Source organism: Impatiens glandulifera, chromosome 7 (assembly GCF_907164915.1).
Source record: "Impatiens glandulifera chromosome 7, dImpGla2.1, whole genome shotgun sequence".
NCBI lineage: Eukaryota > Viridiplantae > Streptophyta > Magnoliopsida > Ericales > Balsaminaceae > Impatiens > Impatiens glandulifera.
Window position 1 is genome coordinate 39,147,753 of NC_061868.1, and position 17,204 is coordinate 39,164,956.

Consider the following 17,204-nt stretch of genomic DNA (forward strand, 5'->3'; position numbering starts at 1 on the left):
ATGCATTGTCTCAACATCTTCGTATCTCTCGTCATATATCATTTTGGGAACATAAGATGTTTTTAACTCTATCTAAATTTAGAGTCAATGAACCTCATACTCATTTTTTTCTTGATCCTACCATACCTTTGTTTCTTGACATTTCTTGTGTAGAACCATTTAACAACTCACGCGACTCACCTCTACCTGTATTTCATACATCGACATCTTCTCCATCTCAAAATTCCGCACATATCTCATCTGATCATATCATTTAAGAATCTTCTTATTTTCCACCACCACCATCACTACCACCTCCTCGTCGTCGTACCAATCATGTAAGTCAACCTTATGTTCGTCTTCGTAACTTTCATGTGTACTCAACTATTATCTCTCTCTCTATGAACCTCGTACTTTTCGCGAGACCAACTCTAACCCTTTGTGGAAGCAAGCAATGACAGAAGAATTGCAAGCACTTACCAAGACAAAAACTTGGAACTTTGTTGATTCACCTTCACATAAGTCAATCGTTGGTTGCAAATGAGTTTGAAAATTAAGACACGAGCAGATGGTTTAGTTAAATGATATAAAGCTCTCCTTGTTTCTAAGGGATATACTCAAGAATATAGTATTGATTATGAGGAACGCTTTCTCTTGTCGCTCGATTGACCTCGGTTTATAGCCTTATTGTAGTAGCTGCTAACAAAAGATGGCAACTATTTCAAATGGATGTAAAAAATGCATTCCTTAATGGTGAACTAATAGAAGAAGTGTATATGCAACCTCTACCTGGGTATGAACATCCTCCAAATAAAATTTGTAGATTTCACAAAACTCTTTATGGTCTCAAACAAGATCCTAAGGAGTGGTTCGCCAAATTTAGCTACATCATTGGTAATCTTGGTTTCAAATCCAGCTCTTATGATCATGCATTATTTTTGCGCAAAATATATCAAGGTTGCACCTTAATTTTACTTTATGTGGATGACATGATAATTATTGGTGATGACACAAATGGAATTTGCGATCTCAATAATTTTCTACATTAACAATTTGAAATGAAATATCTTGGACATTTAAGTTACTTCTTGGTGCTTGAAGTATCTTCCAATGAATCTGATTATTATTTATCACAAGCAAAATATGCAACTGATCTCATATCTCGGGCCGGTATTACTGACACAAAAGTTGTTAGCACACCATTTGACTCCATAGAGCACTTGTCTGTTACTAATGGTACTCCAATAAGTAATGAAACACTTTATCGATAACTAGTTGGTAGTCTTATATACCTTACTGTCACTCGACCAGATTTTGCATATGTTGTCCATATTGTGAGTCGATTTATGTCATCTCCTCGTACTACTCACTTCTTTGTCGTTTTTTGCATATTACGTTACATTAGAGAAACTTTATTTAATGAACTACATTTTGCTCACTCTTTTTCTCTAGAGTTACGAGCATACTCTAATGCTGATTGGGCAGGGGATCCAAGTGATCGCCGATCCACTACTGGATATTGTTTCTTTCTTGGAACATCTCTCATTTCATGGAGAAGTAAGAAAAAAAAATTTGTTTCTCGCTCTAGTACAAAATCTGAATATTGTTCTCTTGTAGATACTACCTCTAAGCTTCTCTAACTGGTTACTTCAAGATATGGGTGTTCTTTAATCCGTTGTTATTCCTTTTTTCTATAATAATAATAGTGCAATGCAGATTTCTCATAATGATGTATTTCACGAACATATCAAACACATAGAAATTGATTGTCATCTGACACGACATCATGTCGTTAATGGTACCATACAATTGATTCTCATTTCTTCGCAAGCTTAGATTGCTGACATTTTTACCAAATCTCATCATCCTCAACATTTTCAAGATTTAGTCTTCAATCACAAGATGTTCAATTCTCTTCCACCTTGAGCTTGAGGGAGGGTGTTAGTGTATATAATATAATAATATATTATTATGTTATATTCTATAATATATTATATTATATTATATTCTCTTTATATTGCTAATTGCTAATATAACTCAAGTATAAATATCTCTATTATATTATAGAATAGATACACAATATCATTCAATATAATCTACTTCTTTATTCTGACACAATATATGCAATAAACACTCTATTTTTTGATGATGAAGATGCACCGATTGAAATCTCTCAAGAAGAATTTAAAGCAATTTAGAGGTTGATTAAAGAAATGAGGATGGATGTAAATGGAGCAGGAAATTTAAAAGAAAAAAACATAAACTTTGAAGCAGATAAGTCTACTAACTCTTATGTTTTTACAACTATTGAATTAAGCATAAGCCTAAATCATTTATAGAAAGAAAAGAATATGTGACTGATAGACTCAGGCGCTAGCAGTCACATATACAATAATATGAATCTTTTTTACACAAATACATAAATTAGAGCAAAACAAATCTTTACACTTTACAGATGGATCTTTCAAATTCATTAGTAAAGTTGGAGATTTAAAGTTAAATGAGAATTTTAACCTGAAATAAGTACTTATTGCACCTAATTTCAAATATAACCTGCACCTTTTCTAAAAATAGTTGTGTGTTACAGGACCATGGTTAAAATTCAATCTATAAAATTGGAAAGAGAGTTGGAAATCTTTTTTTTTCTTTTCTTCTTTAAATTATTTTGATAAAGAAAGAGTACACGTTTCTAAAAATTCTTTCAATGTTAGTGAGTTTGCAATTGTGCACCAAAGATGTGGGCATCCATCTAATAAAGTCTTGAAAATAATATTTCCTTTTTTTAGCAAATAAAATGTCTCATTGTTCAACTTGTACAATTACAAAGTTTCATAGAATGCATTTTCAAAACAGTTTGTCCTTTTATACACATTGATCTATGAGGTCCTTATAAAGAATAGTCTTTGACAAACATAGCTTATATGCTTACAATCGTAGATGGTTTTGTAAGATGCACATGGACTTTTCTTCTTAAGGACAAAACGTTTATTTTTGATAAGATTAAAAAAAATATCATAGATGGAAATCATTTTAATATTAGTGTTAAAACAATCAGAAATGACAATGGAACATAATTTGTTAATGCTAAATGTTATGAATTTTTTAATAGTATGGGAATAATTCATCAAAAGACCTGTGTTTATACTTCACAACAAAATAGAGTTGTGGAATATAAACACAGATATTTAACGCAATCTAATTGTTTGTTCTTTTATTTGAGCGTTATTTAGAAACATCTTTAGTGTCAGATTTCTCATATAGATATCCCTTGGGATGTTACTGGACTCTTTACCCATCCATAAGATATGTGTTGCTTCATGACAAAATCTTTCATTACTTCCTTTAATGTAGTTAATTCAATGTCGATTTTCCGTTTCTCTCTTTCTCTCTAAAATAGGAACACATGCGGACCACTTTCACTTTCATGGGTGATTCCATTTACATTTTCTTTAATTTAAGACATTTGATTATTACAATCAGAGTCATTATGAATTCTTTTCTCGAAAAATAGTGAGTTGAAAAGGGGTTTATCTCCCTTGACATAATGGTGTTAATCTCAAACTTCAGTAAATCATCATTAACATCTTCAATACGCTTCCTTTGATATGTCATGTATAATTGTCTACAACAACAGAATATAAACATAAACTTATTCAACAATATTTGAGGTGTTAGAAAATTGAATAAGCTAACAAAGAAGAGGATTAGAAAACCTGAGTTCAATAATGAGAGAGAGCAAGTTTGTTGGATCTTTGCTGTTCCAGTTAGCCAAGTAGTTTTTTAACTCCCCAGATAGCTGAAGAGGCCGAAAATTCTCGACTTTGGGGTCCAAAAATAATATCAGGAGGCAGGAGCCGACAATGGGTATAAAGCATTGTATATAACATCCCCTGATAATCAAGAAAAACCTTTAAAAAAAGAAAAATTCCCACTCAATATATACAAATAGAAATGGATGGATTATGAATCTCACATTTGATGTAATCCAAGTAGAAAGGGATTACTAAGGCCATGCGATCAGCCAGACCTACATTCTTGTTACCAGCCTATATTTGGTCGACCTGATATTGTGTAAAAAGGCATTGTGATCATCATCATCACCGGAAATCTTGATTTTCTATATAGTGTTTTGGGATATTAATGTGTACTATAGAAAATAAAATATATTATAAGAGAACTAGAATATATAAGAGTGCATTGAGATGATGATAACTTACCTTAATGGGGAGAGGGGACTGAGAGACGAGGTGATTCAACTGAGCGATAATGAGAGGAGGGACTGTGTTCGCGGTCATCGTCTTTGCCGAAAAGTTTCAGCCACTTCGATCTCGGACAGATCCGTTAGCTGCAATCTTCTCTTTTGACTATTTAGGAGAGAAAGAGTGTCATGGGATAAAAAAATGTTTATGTATTAGAGTTTGCGCGTGAGTGTAATACGCTTATTACATATTACACGTAAGTGTAATACGCGGTAAGGACAGTCACGGGGTAAGACAGACATTTTACAGACTGAAAGTATTATTTTTGCAAAATTTATCAAGCCGTAGATCATTTTTCGAATTCGCATCTCGTCAAAATTTCTCCACTATTATAATAATATATCCTAATTATAAATAATGGAGGAAAGGTAAAACTTTATGAATAAAAAATAAATAAAATAACATTTCTGTGTCTATCTCTCCTTCATCCTGTAAATTCAGTAGTAGGGTTTTTCTTTGTTTAAGGGATTGATTTCATGTGAAGCAGCCAACCAGCTGCATACACAGAGAACTAGACAAGTGTGTTTCTTTCTTTCTTTCTTTCTTTCTTTGAGAGCCAAACTGATGGATTCATACGCTATTCATCTAGCGATGGCGGCTCTAGTTGGAGCTTCATTCGTGGCTGTATCAGCCTTCTACATGCATCGGAAAACCTTAAACCAGTTACTGGAGTTTGCCAAGACGGTAGAAAGGGAAAGAGAGAGAGAAGAAGAAGAAGCCGAAGATGAGTTAGGAAAGGCTGAGTCGCCTCAACATTCTAAGAAGTACGTCGATAAGCGACGAAATCACGGCAGGAAAAAAGGAAACGCCAGTTATAGGCGAGCTTCCGCGTCCTTACCGGACGTGACGGCGTTGTCTGGCTATGCTGATGAAAATGGTCGACGGAATGGAACCCTTCAAGTTGATGGCATTCCTGCTGCTGGGCTGTTGCCCAAAGGGTATAATAAGTTACCTGAAGGTAGTACATCTTTGTTGAACTTCTCACTGGATTGATGGGATTTCTCAAATTGGTGTAAATCACTGGCCTTTTTGCGGTGAATCCGTTATATTACATTTGTGTCAGTCAAGATAGCTGATTTTCACAAATTCAGATATCAAGTTTATTCCAAAACTTGAATGGAAACTTGATATTATCCTGACTTTTCAATGATTCTTAGCATTTAATGTGATGTAATTAGAAATCTTAGAATAGGTAGTGGAACATCATTATCTATGTTCTCTGTTTTTCATGATATTAGGATGATTGATATATGGATGATTATTTCACTGTTTTTTTTCTTGTGTACTGATGTTTGTGTTATTGTGCACTTGTGTGAATTATACAGTTTACTGGAATAACAGTGGTTCGTTATTTATACAATTTATTCTAGTGTTTAAAATATTTGATTATTCACGGTTTTACTTCAACAGAGAAATCTATTGGAATGACAAGAAGAACTGCAAGTCTAATTAGACCAACTTCTCCCAAATCTCCTGTTGCCAGTGCTTTTGAAAGTGTGGAAGGATCAGACGATGAAGATAACATAACTGATACTGGCAAGCTAGATGATCAATATATCCACACCAATGGAGATGTAATTTTCAAAATAACCTTTAGCAAAGTTTGCACCTATGATATATAAGTCCATATATGTTATTTATGCAACCTAAGTAGTGGTAGCATTTATGTTTGTGCAAAGAATATGGTATAGCTTTTGATTTTGTTTTCTTGTGCTTTATGTTGTTCTTGGATTGAAGTTTTCTGATTTTTAAATATGGTTCACTGTCATTTACTGCCTACTTTTAACTTTGTGACAAGTAGGGTCCAGAAAATAATAGCTTGTTCCAGGAGTTGCCAGATGGCCCTAATGTCAACAGAGAGGAACTGCCTATAGTTGCGTCCAGTATGATTCGTTCACATAGTGTGTCTGGTGACTTGCATGGAGTACAACCCGATCCTGTCGCAGCAGACATTCTTAGGAAGGAACCAGAGCACGAGACTTTTGTACGACTCAAGATTTCTCCAACAGGTTTTTTTCAATTGTTATCCTTTTATTATTCTGTATGTATCTTGTACTTCTATTCGACATGGTTTCTTAATGTATTTGGCGATTTATTCTTAATGCTATGATTATGATGGATAACTGGAGTGGGTTGGGGGGAAGTATTGTAAATTGTGTATCCCATGCTTTAACTTTGTTTTCCTTTTTAATCATCATACATTCCAATAGCTTTATTTTTATTCAATTTTTATTATCTGGGTTTAAATTTTAGTTTCTCACCGACAACTTTGAAAACCTTAATAATTTTTTGGTAGTAGATGCATTCCAATGGTAAGTTATCATAGACGACTTTAAGAACTTATTGTATAAATATATCCTAAGGTTTGTGTCTTTACTATCTTTTTCATAGGTGATGCACAATGTTTTAACTGTTTCTGCTTCAGTCCTTAAACTTGTGTGTACCTTTCTCTTTGATATAAAAAAGGGGTTCATGTTGTCCTCCAAGGACCTAACATCCATAGTAAGGAAATTCAAAGTTAAGTCATTACTGAGCCTGTAACCACAAAAATGTTCATTTCTTAATAGGACACTCATGTTTAATTGAGTTAGATTCAGTTATCCTTTTATGAATTTAACGTGATTAGGTTGATATGTGACTAAACAATTCTTTTTTTGTGTTCCAAAACTATATGTTACTCTCATAGTCTATCATAAAGTTCATGTTGGGGGCTAAAGCTTTTGCTGTGTTTATGCTTGATTTGTTATCAGAACGGCCTACACCTGAAGAAGAGGATGTGTATAAGAGCTTGGCAGCTTGTCTTGAATTACGTGAGAGTTATGTATTTAGGGAAGCTGTTTCCCCTTGGGAGAAAGAAATCATATCTGATCCTAGCACTCCAAAACCTAATCCGAATCCATTTGGTTTTACTTCTGAAGGGAAATCTGATGTGAGTTTTCACTTATTCTATGTGTAAATTGAGTGAACCTCACCATGATCTCTGTTTCGATTAGTATTAACAGTTTATTTTGTGTGATTTGTGCAGCATTATGTTCAGATGGAAGATGGAGTTGTTCATGTTTATGCCAATAAGGACTGTAAGAAGCCCAATATTATTTGATGTATTAATTTTTATGTGATTTTATTCGATTTTTAATGTTTTTCCTTTATGTTTGTTCACCAGCAAAAGAAAAGCTATTCCCTGTTGCTGATGCGACAACCTTTTTCACTGACCTGCATCATATTCTTAAAGTAATAGCAGCTGGGAATATCCGGACTTTGTGCCATCATAGATTGGTTCTGCTAGAGCAGGTATAGATTTAACTTATTCATGTTATACCTGAATATATTTTTTTGCTTAATTTACTGATGTTTCAATGATCTACAATGTGTTTTCCCTGTGCCCAACTAGAAATTCAAACTTCACCTGATGCTTAATGCGGATAGGGAATTTCTAGCTCAGAAAAGTGCTCCACATAGAGACATTTATAATGTCAGGAAAGTTGATACACATGTTCATCACTCAGCATGTATGAATCAAAAACATCTTCTGAGGTTTATAAAGTCCAAGTTGAGGAAGGAGCCTGATGAGGTACAAGGTCTTTCCATACGTGCTATCCTTTCAATTCTCTATTATTTGTTCTCCTTCTTTTATGGGGAGTTCCCAAATCTGATTCCATGATATTTGGGATAGCTGGATATATCTATGTTCACATTGCTAGGTAAAGTTTCCTCTTGTGGTACTTGTGTGTATCTTTGAGATTCCGCCCTTGTTTTCTTCAGGTTGTGATATTTCGAGATGGAACATATCTGACTTTGAAGGAAGTCTTTGAGAGTCTGGATTTGACTGGGTATGTAAAATATCTCTAGAATATATGACTTATATTGTTCTCCATAGACCATCATCAGTACCAGTGTACTCGAGCATGATTATTAAATGAACGTTGCCTTGAACAGGTATGACTTGAATGTTGATCTCTTAGATGTTCACGCGGATAAAAGCACTTTTCATCGTTTTGACAAATTCAATCTGAAGTATAATCCCTGTGGTCAAAGTAGGCTGAGGGAGATCTTCCTTAAACAAGACAATCTTATCCAGGGTGAGTCCTTCATGTTTTGCTATATCAACCTTTTCTCCTTGGATATATATATATATATATATTTGCATGTGTTCGAGCCCGTCAGGCGGCAAGTTCTGCGTCTGGTTAAATGGTTAAGTGTGTTTGCGGGCTACATATTTAATCCGTTGTCCCATTTTTTTTTATATATATTTGCATGTGTTGCTGATGTTCTTGAAATGGAGCAGTTCTGCCCTTAATAACAAGCAATTACCCACAAACTTCATAGATCAGGAGCAAATCAGTTCTAGGTTGTATGTTGCTTATCCTGCCTCTGATAATTTGGTCAAAAGCCAAAATGTGTATCTTGTTCCACGTTAATTTTTATATGAAATAATTAATGATGTGGGATTGATGGCATTGGTCACGAATACTAATTTTCTCCCAATTCAAAAAATTTATGGACAATCTTGCCTTTCAAATAGTTCAAGTGCAACTACGCCCCCAAGTCAAAGAAGTTTAGAGGCAAATATGCTCTTAAGTACATTTTGTTATGCAGTTCTGATCTTATTGTTAAAAGAATTGAAAGATGTAATATGTTGCTTTAGATAGCAACATGAAGATGATATGATTGCAACTCTCAACTTATGATTAGAGTCAATATTGCACTACTTTCCTATTACACTTGCTATTTGAAACTTTTCTTAAATAGGTCAATTCATGTACCATATCTAGTTATGTCTCTCATTAAGTAAAAGTTTCCATCACTTCTGTTTCCTATCTTAATGGATTATCTTCCATCTTCTCAACATATAACAGGGCGTTTCCTTGCTGAATTGACAAAACAAGTTTTCTCAGACCTTTCTGCAAGCAAATATCAGGTATTCTTCATGTCTTTTTTCCTGAATTATGAACATAAGGCTTCCTTGAGTAATATAAATGTCTTCTGCTGCTATTTGTTTCTTGTTCAAAAAATATTTGACTGGTAGTTGATTAATCATGAATATGTTATCCTGATACTCATATTCTCATTTTTTTCCCTTTCTAATATGATGATACAGATGGCTGAATATAGGATATCAATATATGGCCGAAAGATGAGCGAGTGGGATCAGATGGCTAGTTGGATAGTGAACAATGAATTGTACAGTGAGAATGTTGTTTGGTTGATTCAGGTCTGGATTAATATCTTCCATCAATGAACTAATTGTTTTTTATTTTGTTCTCCTTCATCAAGACTGTGTACCAGTAGTCTGTAGGGAAGTACTAACTCTTGCATATTGATGAATCTTTGGTTAGCTATCTGAAGCATGCTAAAATTCTACCATTCATTACAGTAGATTTTGTGCTTCTGTTAAGGACTGACTTTCTAGAATTCTAATGCATCGATTGAATTATACCTACCTTGTTTATGTTATTTATATCTATTCTGTTATGTTGGTCATCATATTACTAATATTTGGATGCCCTGTTGCCAGCTTCCCAGGTTGTATAATATATACAAGGATATGGGAATCGTCACATCATTCCAGAACATTCTTGACAATATCTTTCTTCCTCTATTTGAAGTTACTGTTGATCCAGATTCACATCCTCAGTTACACGTCTTCTTGAAACAGGTTTAGCTACACCTCAGTTTGAGGTTCTTCTTATCACATTAATTGTAGTTGAACTTCTGATTACCATAATGAGATTGTAAAATGAAAAGATTCTCATCAATTTTTGCCTACTAAACAATCATATTCCCAGCTCTTGTAGAGTTGCTCCACAAAATTTGCTTCTGTGATTCTGTTAATAGCGAACTGTTTTGATTAAGTCTCTGGATTTCAGGTTGTTGGGTTGGATTTAGTGGATGATGAAAGCAAGCCTGAAAGACGCCCTACAAAACACATGCCAACTCCAGACCAATGGACTAATATATTTAACCCTGCATTTTCATACTATGCCTATTATTGTTATGCAAACCTTTACACTCTAAACAAGGTAATTTCCTCATCATACATTTTATTCCACACCCAAGTTAAACAATTTCCCTGTTAATCATCTTCTGCACTGTCTAATTTGTAACAGCTCCGTGAGTCCAAGGGTATGACAGTTATCAAATTCCGTCCACATTCCGGGGAGGTAAAACTGAAGCGTTTCTCAAGCTGGTTAAGATGATAAAATATCAGTTATATTTATTTCTTATCTTACCTTGTTTTAGGCTGGTGATATTGACCATCTTGCTGCAACGTTTCTTACTGCTCATAATATTGCACATGGAATCAATTTGAGAAAATCTCCTGTTCTTCAATACTTATACTACCTTGCACAGGTTTGTGGTTGACAAAACACAGTTCATTAAATAACTATTATTTAACATTACTTAATTATTAAGATTCAACTCAAATTAAGCTAAAAAAATCAGCATTGAACACTTTATTTTCAAGGGGTATTAAGATAAGTGTAGACCTCGGTCCCCTCAGTTTTTGAGAGCTTTTGTGGATTGCACCCTTTTCTTAGCTGTTTTCACACTTTGATGATGTACTTTGCGCTTTTTTCGTGAGTTTTTGCTTGAAACTTAATAGTTTTTGTTTTTTTTTTCACCATAATTTTGCGATGTTTGAAAAATATGGATCAATGAATGGCTTCATCCTCCAAAAAAAAGCACACTTAATTTTCAGTTTTTATCAAATACAGTAGTTTGATTTCTATCAACATCCAGACATACTCGGTTTAATTACGTAATGATGATGAATTATTTGTTTGTCAGATTGGTTTGGCCATGTCTCCTTTGAGCAACAACTCCTTGTTTCTGGATTATCATCGTAACCCTCTTCCAATGTTTTTCTTGCGTGGTCTCAATGTTTCCCTTTCTACTGATGATCCCTTGCAAATTCACTTGACAAAGGAACCCCTTGTGGAAGAATACAGTATAGCTGCTTCAGTAAGTGTAGATTTAGGTCTTTCTATGCAAATATTCTCCAAGCATTCTATTTTATTGACCACAGTTGACTTTATCATTTATTTTAAATGAAATGCTGGTGAGTCAAATTTCTTCCAGTAAAGTTCCCAACTGATAGTCAAAAGTAACAGGTCTGGAAGCTGAGCTCGTGTGACTTGTGTGAAATTGCTCGCAATTCGGTCTATCAGTCCGGTTTCTCTCATGTTCTGAAGGTAGTGTTTCTTTTATAAAGTTTACTTCCATGATTAATTTAGCCTGATGTGTGGTTAAATTTTCCCCTTGAAGTCTCACTGGATCGGAAAGGAATACTACAAGAGAGGACCAGATGGGAATAATATTCACAGGACTAATGTGCCTCATATTCGGCTAGAATTCCGAGAAATGGTGTGTATCTCTTCTGTGTTCTCCTTTACATAAAAAAAAAATATAAGGCCTTGTTTGATGATCCCATCATCATTCAATTCATTAATCAAATCATCAACCAAAATATCAAATTATCCTTATTTTTCTATAATTTCAAAATATTAAAAAAATAAGGACATTTTAGTCATTTTACCTAAATAACCCACTTTTAACATCAAACAAGTTTTTTTCTAAACCTAGATTATTTCCAAATAACCCTACATCAAACAAGGTCTAAAGGTCTTTTTTTAAATGTTAATAAACAAATGAATACATGACAGTTTGAGAAAATTTATTTGGTTAAGTAGTTGATGTGGTGTAAGGTGGTGAAATATATAATATATGTTTTTTAAGGGACTTTTTTGAAATGTTAATAAACAAATGAGTACATGGATATAAAAGTTCATTTTACTTCTTGAACTTACATCTAAGGCTCTCTTTGTTTCATCAATTGGCACAAAGTACTTTTCAGAGTGTTAACTCTGTTAAGTTCTTAATTATCTTTACACAACACAATTTTTGCAGCTTCTTAATCTCAATAATTTTTATTTCTAAATAGATATCAATAAACTAAAAAATGACTACAAAAAGTAATTTGAAACATTTTTAAAATTTTAAGGAAGCAAAAACGAGTCAACATTAAATTGAGGAAGCAATGTGCTTTCGATACAAGTTTTTAAAACAAAATGGACTTATTTCCTATATATATAATGAGACAGCTAAATGAAAATGAAATTTTATAGCTAGACAGGCAGAGGCCCTAAACTGAGTATATTTGCTTCAGCTTCACATTATTATTGTTAATGACCTGTGTAGGTATGGAAAGAAGAGATGCAGCAGGTTTATTTGGGAATGCCCAGTTTTCCCCAATTCATTGACCCGTAAAATCATTCTAGCAGTGTTCTGGTGGTTATGTATATGCTTCAGAGGTATAAATACTAATTTTTGCCGTCCATATTTGTTTGGGGGTTCATGTTATTGATCAACAACAAAATTCTTCATTTCTCAGGACACGAATTTCTGCTCATTACATGATAAATCAGACACTTTAAAATGAATGGGCCAAGAGCCATTGTTTGGTAAAGGTGAGACACTACACCTTATTATATGACTGGGATCGGCTGAATGGAAAGATTTTTGTCGCGAGATTTATAAGAGAGTGAGAATTATATAGACATACATAACTAATTATGTAATGAATGATGAGTATGTGTATAATAAACTTTCTTGCTAGGCTGGTTATGTATCAATAGACATACATACCAAAGGAGAAGAAAGAAAATAGTTTTCTTCAGCTTTGGTGTTCATCAAGGTTTGATCTCACTTATTACTATATGATATGTGGTGGAGAAAATTGGTCAAGGGAAGAAGACTATGAAAAAAAACTTTTTATCTTTTTTTTACATTGTTTTAGTTGATTATATTTGGTTATTATCTCCAATTCTCTACTTGTTGTGCTTTGACTGTTAATTATTAAGCCTATGCCGGTGGTCGGGTCGGTATATATATACTTTGGTATATATATACTTTTTTATCAATATCGTATACCGGACTGAAAAGTTTTGTATTGAAAAAATCGAAAAAATCGTACCAATACCGTACCGATATTTCGGTATTATGAATTTTCATTATAATAAAGTAACATATTTTAGATATCAAATATAGATGGTATACTAAAATTTTGGTTGATTGCAGTTTAATTATATTGTATTTTAATTTGATTTTAAAATATATTTTTATAAATGAACATCAATAAAATAAATCAGTTAACATTAGAGAAACAGCCTTCAATTTGTAATTTCATTATTGAAATGAAAATTAAAGTTTAATTATTTATAATTTTATTTTAGACATTATTATTTACTTACAAGTTTATATAATAATTTATAAATATTTATTTGATATTTTGGTAAATACATATTGTAAATTTTTTTACCTAGTATTGGTAATATTTTATTTTTTTTATATACTGAAATATTAGGTATTTTTTCCATTCATTTAAGTAATTTATTTTTTGAAGTTTGTGATTGAACCCTTCAAAATACAATATTCCATTAACTATTGATGGAGCTAGATTTAATACTTTATTTAATGGTATATTTAAATAAATTAGGTTTATAAACAAATAAGTATAATAATATTATTATTATTATTATTTAATTAGAAGATTTATAGATTACATGAAAATAAGAAATTAAAAGATTGCAGAATTTTAATTCTTTTAAATTTGTCAAATATGTTATCTTGTAAATTATTTTTTACATATTTCTTAATTATTTAAATTAATGATAAATAATTTATTTTTCTAAAATTAAAATCTTAATAATGTTTGATTTCTTAAGTAGGACTCTTTACTATTCTCTAATTAGTTTATCAAACTGTGTTTATATTATACTTAATTAAAAGATTGGATTATTAGCTTCTTATACTATCCAAAGAATAAATCAAAAAACGTCCAAATGAGTTAAAGAAATAAAGACAGAAATTATTAAATGTGATATTTTACATAATTAAAATGTATTTTTTTATTATTTAATATAGGATGCTATCATAACATCATATCATAACACTCATTTCAATTTTAGGCATTTGAAGTAAGTGTTGAATTAAACGATTTGGGAGGTAAAAGAAACTAAAAAAAGCATTTATCAAAAATAATATGCAACCGGTGTGAAGTAAGGCCTGAAAAATATGACTGAACCAAGTAATTGATCTTCCTTTGAATTTAATAACTCTGTTTTTATGTTTTTTTCTTCTTTAATTATGTACATTTTCTTGTTTGTTTTTTTTTAGACGTTTTAAGCAAGAACGTATTAGTAACATTTTACATAACCATAGTAAAAAGATATTGAACCTAAAATAAACTAATAAAATGTACATATACGGAGTTAGAGACCAATCTTGTAAATGAAAACGAAACATCTATTGAAAAGAATATACAAACAAACGTTAGTTATACCTTAAAATTTAATAACTCTGTTTTCGTGTTTTTTTCTTCTTTAGTTAGGTACATTTTCTTGTTCAACTCGTTTTGTTAATAAAATTTAAATAGGAAGCGTAACATTTTGTGTATTTCCATAATCAAAGTAAAAATATATTGAATGTAAAAGAAACAAAAAAAATGTACATCCAGAAACCAATATTTCAAAAGACAAAGAGATATTTATTGAAAATAATATGCAACCAATAGACCTTACTTAGAATTTAATAACTGTTTTCTGTGCTTTTTTATTGTTCTTTAATTATGTGAAAAGTTTGTCCTTCCTCAACAACAACAAAAAAAATCAAAAAATTACACCAGCCAATCAAAACAAGATAAATTTTCAGCAAATATGAAATAGTTTAAGACTAATTTGATAAATCCTTAAAGTAATCAGCATCATGGCCTCTAAATTCAATCAAGGTAAAAATCAAACATATGATGATAAACTGTACAATTGTTTCATAATATGGTAATGATTCATTGACAAATAAATGTAAAGAAAAAACATGTTCTCAGATAAAAACGGTGTTTAGTATAATGATGAATTCTAAGGCTAGGAAACTCAAATCCACAATATAAATAAAACCCACACTTGTACACTAGTTAACTTGAATCCACAATAAATAAATGAACTGTAAGTTTGTCCGGTTTCAAGAAGCCGATAAGCTGAATAAAAAGCTAAATTAAAAACTCAATAACCTGAAATATAACTATATCCATTCCAATCATCAAGGTTTTTCCCACCAAAAAGCCTTATTGTATGTTAAACAACAATTTGAAACAAATAACACTGACTTCAAAGAAACAAAATTTATCAAAACAATACCCTAAGAAGCCTAAGCAAGCTAAAAGATATCATATTGGGAAACAAATCAAATTGAAACATGGGAATTGTAATGCAACATGTTCTGAAGATGTTGAAAATATCTCATTATTCTCAGAAGAAAATGTTGAAAATCGCGGATGCCAATAGTCACCTGTCTTTGAAATGCTGTTTCAAATAACAAACATAGTTAGACAAGCCAGACGAGAAAGAATCAACAGACAGTTTAGTTTACCTCAATGTTTTTTGATATATCCTTCATCTGCTCAGCAAGTTGTTCTTTTTTCTTTGCAGCTACATAAAACATAGTAGCCATATCAAATTAATACCCATGATGAGATTAGAAACACGTAGGGATGCGATCAAGTTTCGAAAACAATAAGTGTTTCCAAATAGGCACATACCCGCATTTGAAACATCTTGTATTCTTTTGGATGTTCTCACAGCAAACCTCTGAAATGCAGGACTGTAAGAACAAGAACAACACTAATGAATTAAGCATTCATTTAACAAACTTTTGTGTTTAATTAGTTCATGGAATGAGGATCATTAACTAGTAAATACATCATCAATTTACAAAACAAAAATGCTTTGATTACATCTGCCTAAGCTCAAGAACAACTGTTACTATTCAGATCATCTGCCTAAGCTCAAGAACAACCAGAATACTAAGTTATCAAATCCTATCACAACAAGATTGATGACATCCATGCTTTGTATCCATTGACAAATCAAAGACAGAAAATTTATATTGTAGGTCAACGATTCTATTCTTTAACATCATACAGAAAACAACGATTCCAATTAAAAGTCTGATCATACAGTTAATTGAATTAAAACTTATATACATCCTTGTTCATCTAATAGGAGTTGCAGACATAAACTAGAGAAAGAAAGAGAGGTTACCTATTTGAAAGGCCATTAACTATGAGCTCGTTGGCGACATAAGATATGACTCTGTGAAGAAAGTTTCCTCCTGCCATGTCGTAACCTGTATTTTCCCGCAAACTATAGAAGAGATTGAAACATGTATAAAACCCAGATCAGATTATGAAAATATTAACGTTAACCGTCGACAAATCTTTTGCCTTTATAGGTTATTTGAACGAACGAAGGAAGGAAGAAGACCTCTGAATCAATGGCGGAAATAGAGCAGCCCTAAACCTGTATTCTTGAATATGGAGAGAGAAGAAGAAAAGAGATTCTTTTATTTTTTATATATGAAAATAACTCACTATTTAATCTTCATTATTTTTATTTTAAATTATTAATTAAAATATTATAATATAAAAATCACAAAATTATATATTTAATATTATTTTATTCAAATCATTCATATTCCCATCATTAAAATTATGGTGAATATAGAGGTATACCTTAATATTTTATTCATACCTAATATTTACTAAAAATTTCGGTAAGTAAAAAATGCATACATTTACCTTACCTTGAATTCGGTATACCTTGATTTTAACCTTAATTTTTTCAGTATACAAAAAAAAATCATACATTTACCTTATCTTGATTTCGGTATACCTTAATTTCGGTATGGTAGGTATTATACTTTGATACCTAAAAAACATATTAACTTAAAAATAATTAATCTCATCGGTAAAATGGTAAAATAGTGATGGCATATATTGAATAATATTTCAGTATAATTATATTTTGATATTATTCAAAAATTATATTTTGATATTATTCAAAAATTATATTTTTATAATTAAATTAATATCAAATTTATTTAATTATTTCTATTATTATTATTATTATTATT

At 31.7% G+C, this 17,204-nt stretch overlaps 2 protein-coding genes across 2 annotated transcripts; one reads left to right on the forward strand and one right to left on the reverse strand.

The window, feature by feature from the left end:
• Positions 1 to 4,663: 4,663 nt before the first annotated feature.
• On the forward strand, positions 4,664 to 13,056 carry LOC124910694 (AMP deaminase-like). Its single transcript, XM_047451373.1, has 20 exons — positions 4,664 to 5,196; positions 5,649 to 5,812; positions 6,040 to 6,247; positions 6,989 to 7,167; positions 7,264 to 7,315; positions 7,402 to 7,529; positions 7,630 to 7,809; positions 8,001 to 8,068; positions 8,175 to 8,317; positions 9,095 to 9,156; positions 9,337 to 9,450; positions 9,754 to 9,894; positions 10,106 to 10,258; positions 10,346 to 10,399; positions 10,479 to 10,589; positions 11,028 to 11,201; positions 11,351 to 11,431; positions 11,505 to 11,603; positions 12,438 to 12,550; positions 12,631 to 13,056. Exons 1-19 carry the CDS (start codon positions 4,803 to 4,805, stop codon positions 12,504 to 12,506), a joined length of 2,574 nt encoding a protein of 857 aa, XP_047307329.1. The 5' UTR covers positions 4,664 to 4,802; the 3' UTR covers positions 12,507 to 12,550; positions 12,631 to 13,056.
• A 2,244-nt stretch (positions 13,057 to 15,300) lies between these two features.
• LOC124910439 lies at positions 15,301 to 16,624 on the reverse strand. Its single transcript, XM_047451083.1, has 5 exons — positions 16,556 to 16,624; positions 16,334 to 16,435; positions 15,832 to 15,893; positions 15,663 to 15,721; positions 15,301 to 15,595 (listed from the first exon to the last, which is right to left on the reverse strand). The coding sequence occupies exons 2-5, from the start codon at positions 16,408 to 16,410 to the stop codon at positions 15,578 to 15,580; spliced, it is 216 nt and encodes a 71-aa protein (XP_047307039.1). The 5' UTR covers positions 16,411 to 16,435; positions 16,556 to 16,624; the 3' UTR covers positions 15,301 to 15,577.
• Positions 16,625 to 17,204: the final 580 nt, after the last annotated feature.

Bases quoted from the DNA above. Each gene is read 5' to 3' on its own strand.
- LOC124910439 (XM_047451083.1), bottom strand. From the start codon at position 16,410: ATGGCAGGAGGAAACTTTCTTCACAGAGTCATATCTTATGTCGCCAAC. The intron at 15,894-16,333 runs GTAACCTCTCTT...TTGTTCTTACAG, and splicing joins GTTAATGGCCTTTCAAATAG to TCCTGCATTTCAGAGGTTTG. The intron at 15,722-15,831 runs GTATGTGCCTAT...TGTTTTATGTAG, and splicing joins ACAAGATGTTTCAAATGCGG to CTGCAAAGAAAAAAGAACAA.
- LOC124910694 (XM_047451373.1), top strand. From the start codon at position 4,803: ATGGATTCATACGCTATTCATCTAGCGATGGCGGCTCTAGTTGGAGCT. The intron at 10,400-10,478 runs GTAAAACTGAAG...ACCTTGTTTTAG, and splicing joins TCCGTCCACATTCCGGGGAG to GCTGGTGATATTGACCATCT. The intron at 11,604-12,437 runs GTGTGTATCTCT...TGACCTGTGTAG, and splicing joins GGCTAGAATTCCGAGAAATG to GTATGGAAAGAAGAGATGCA.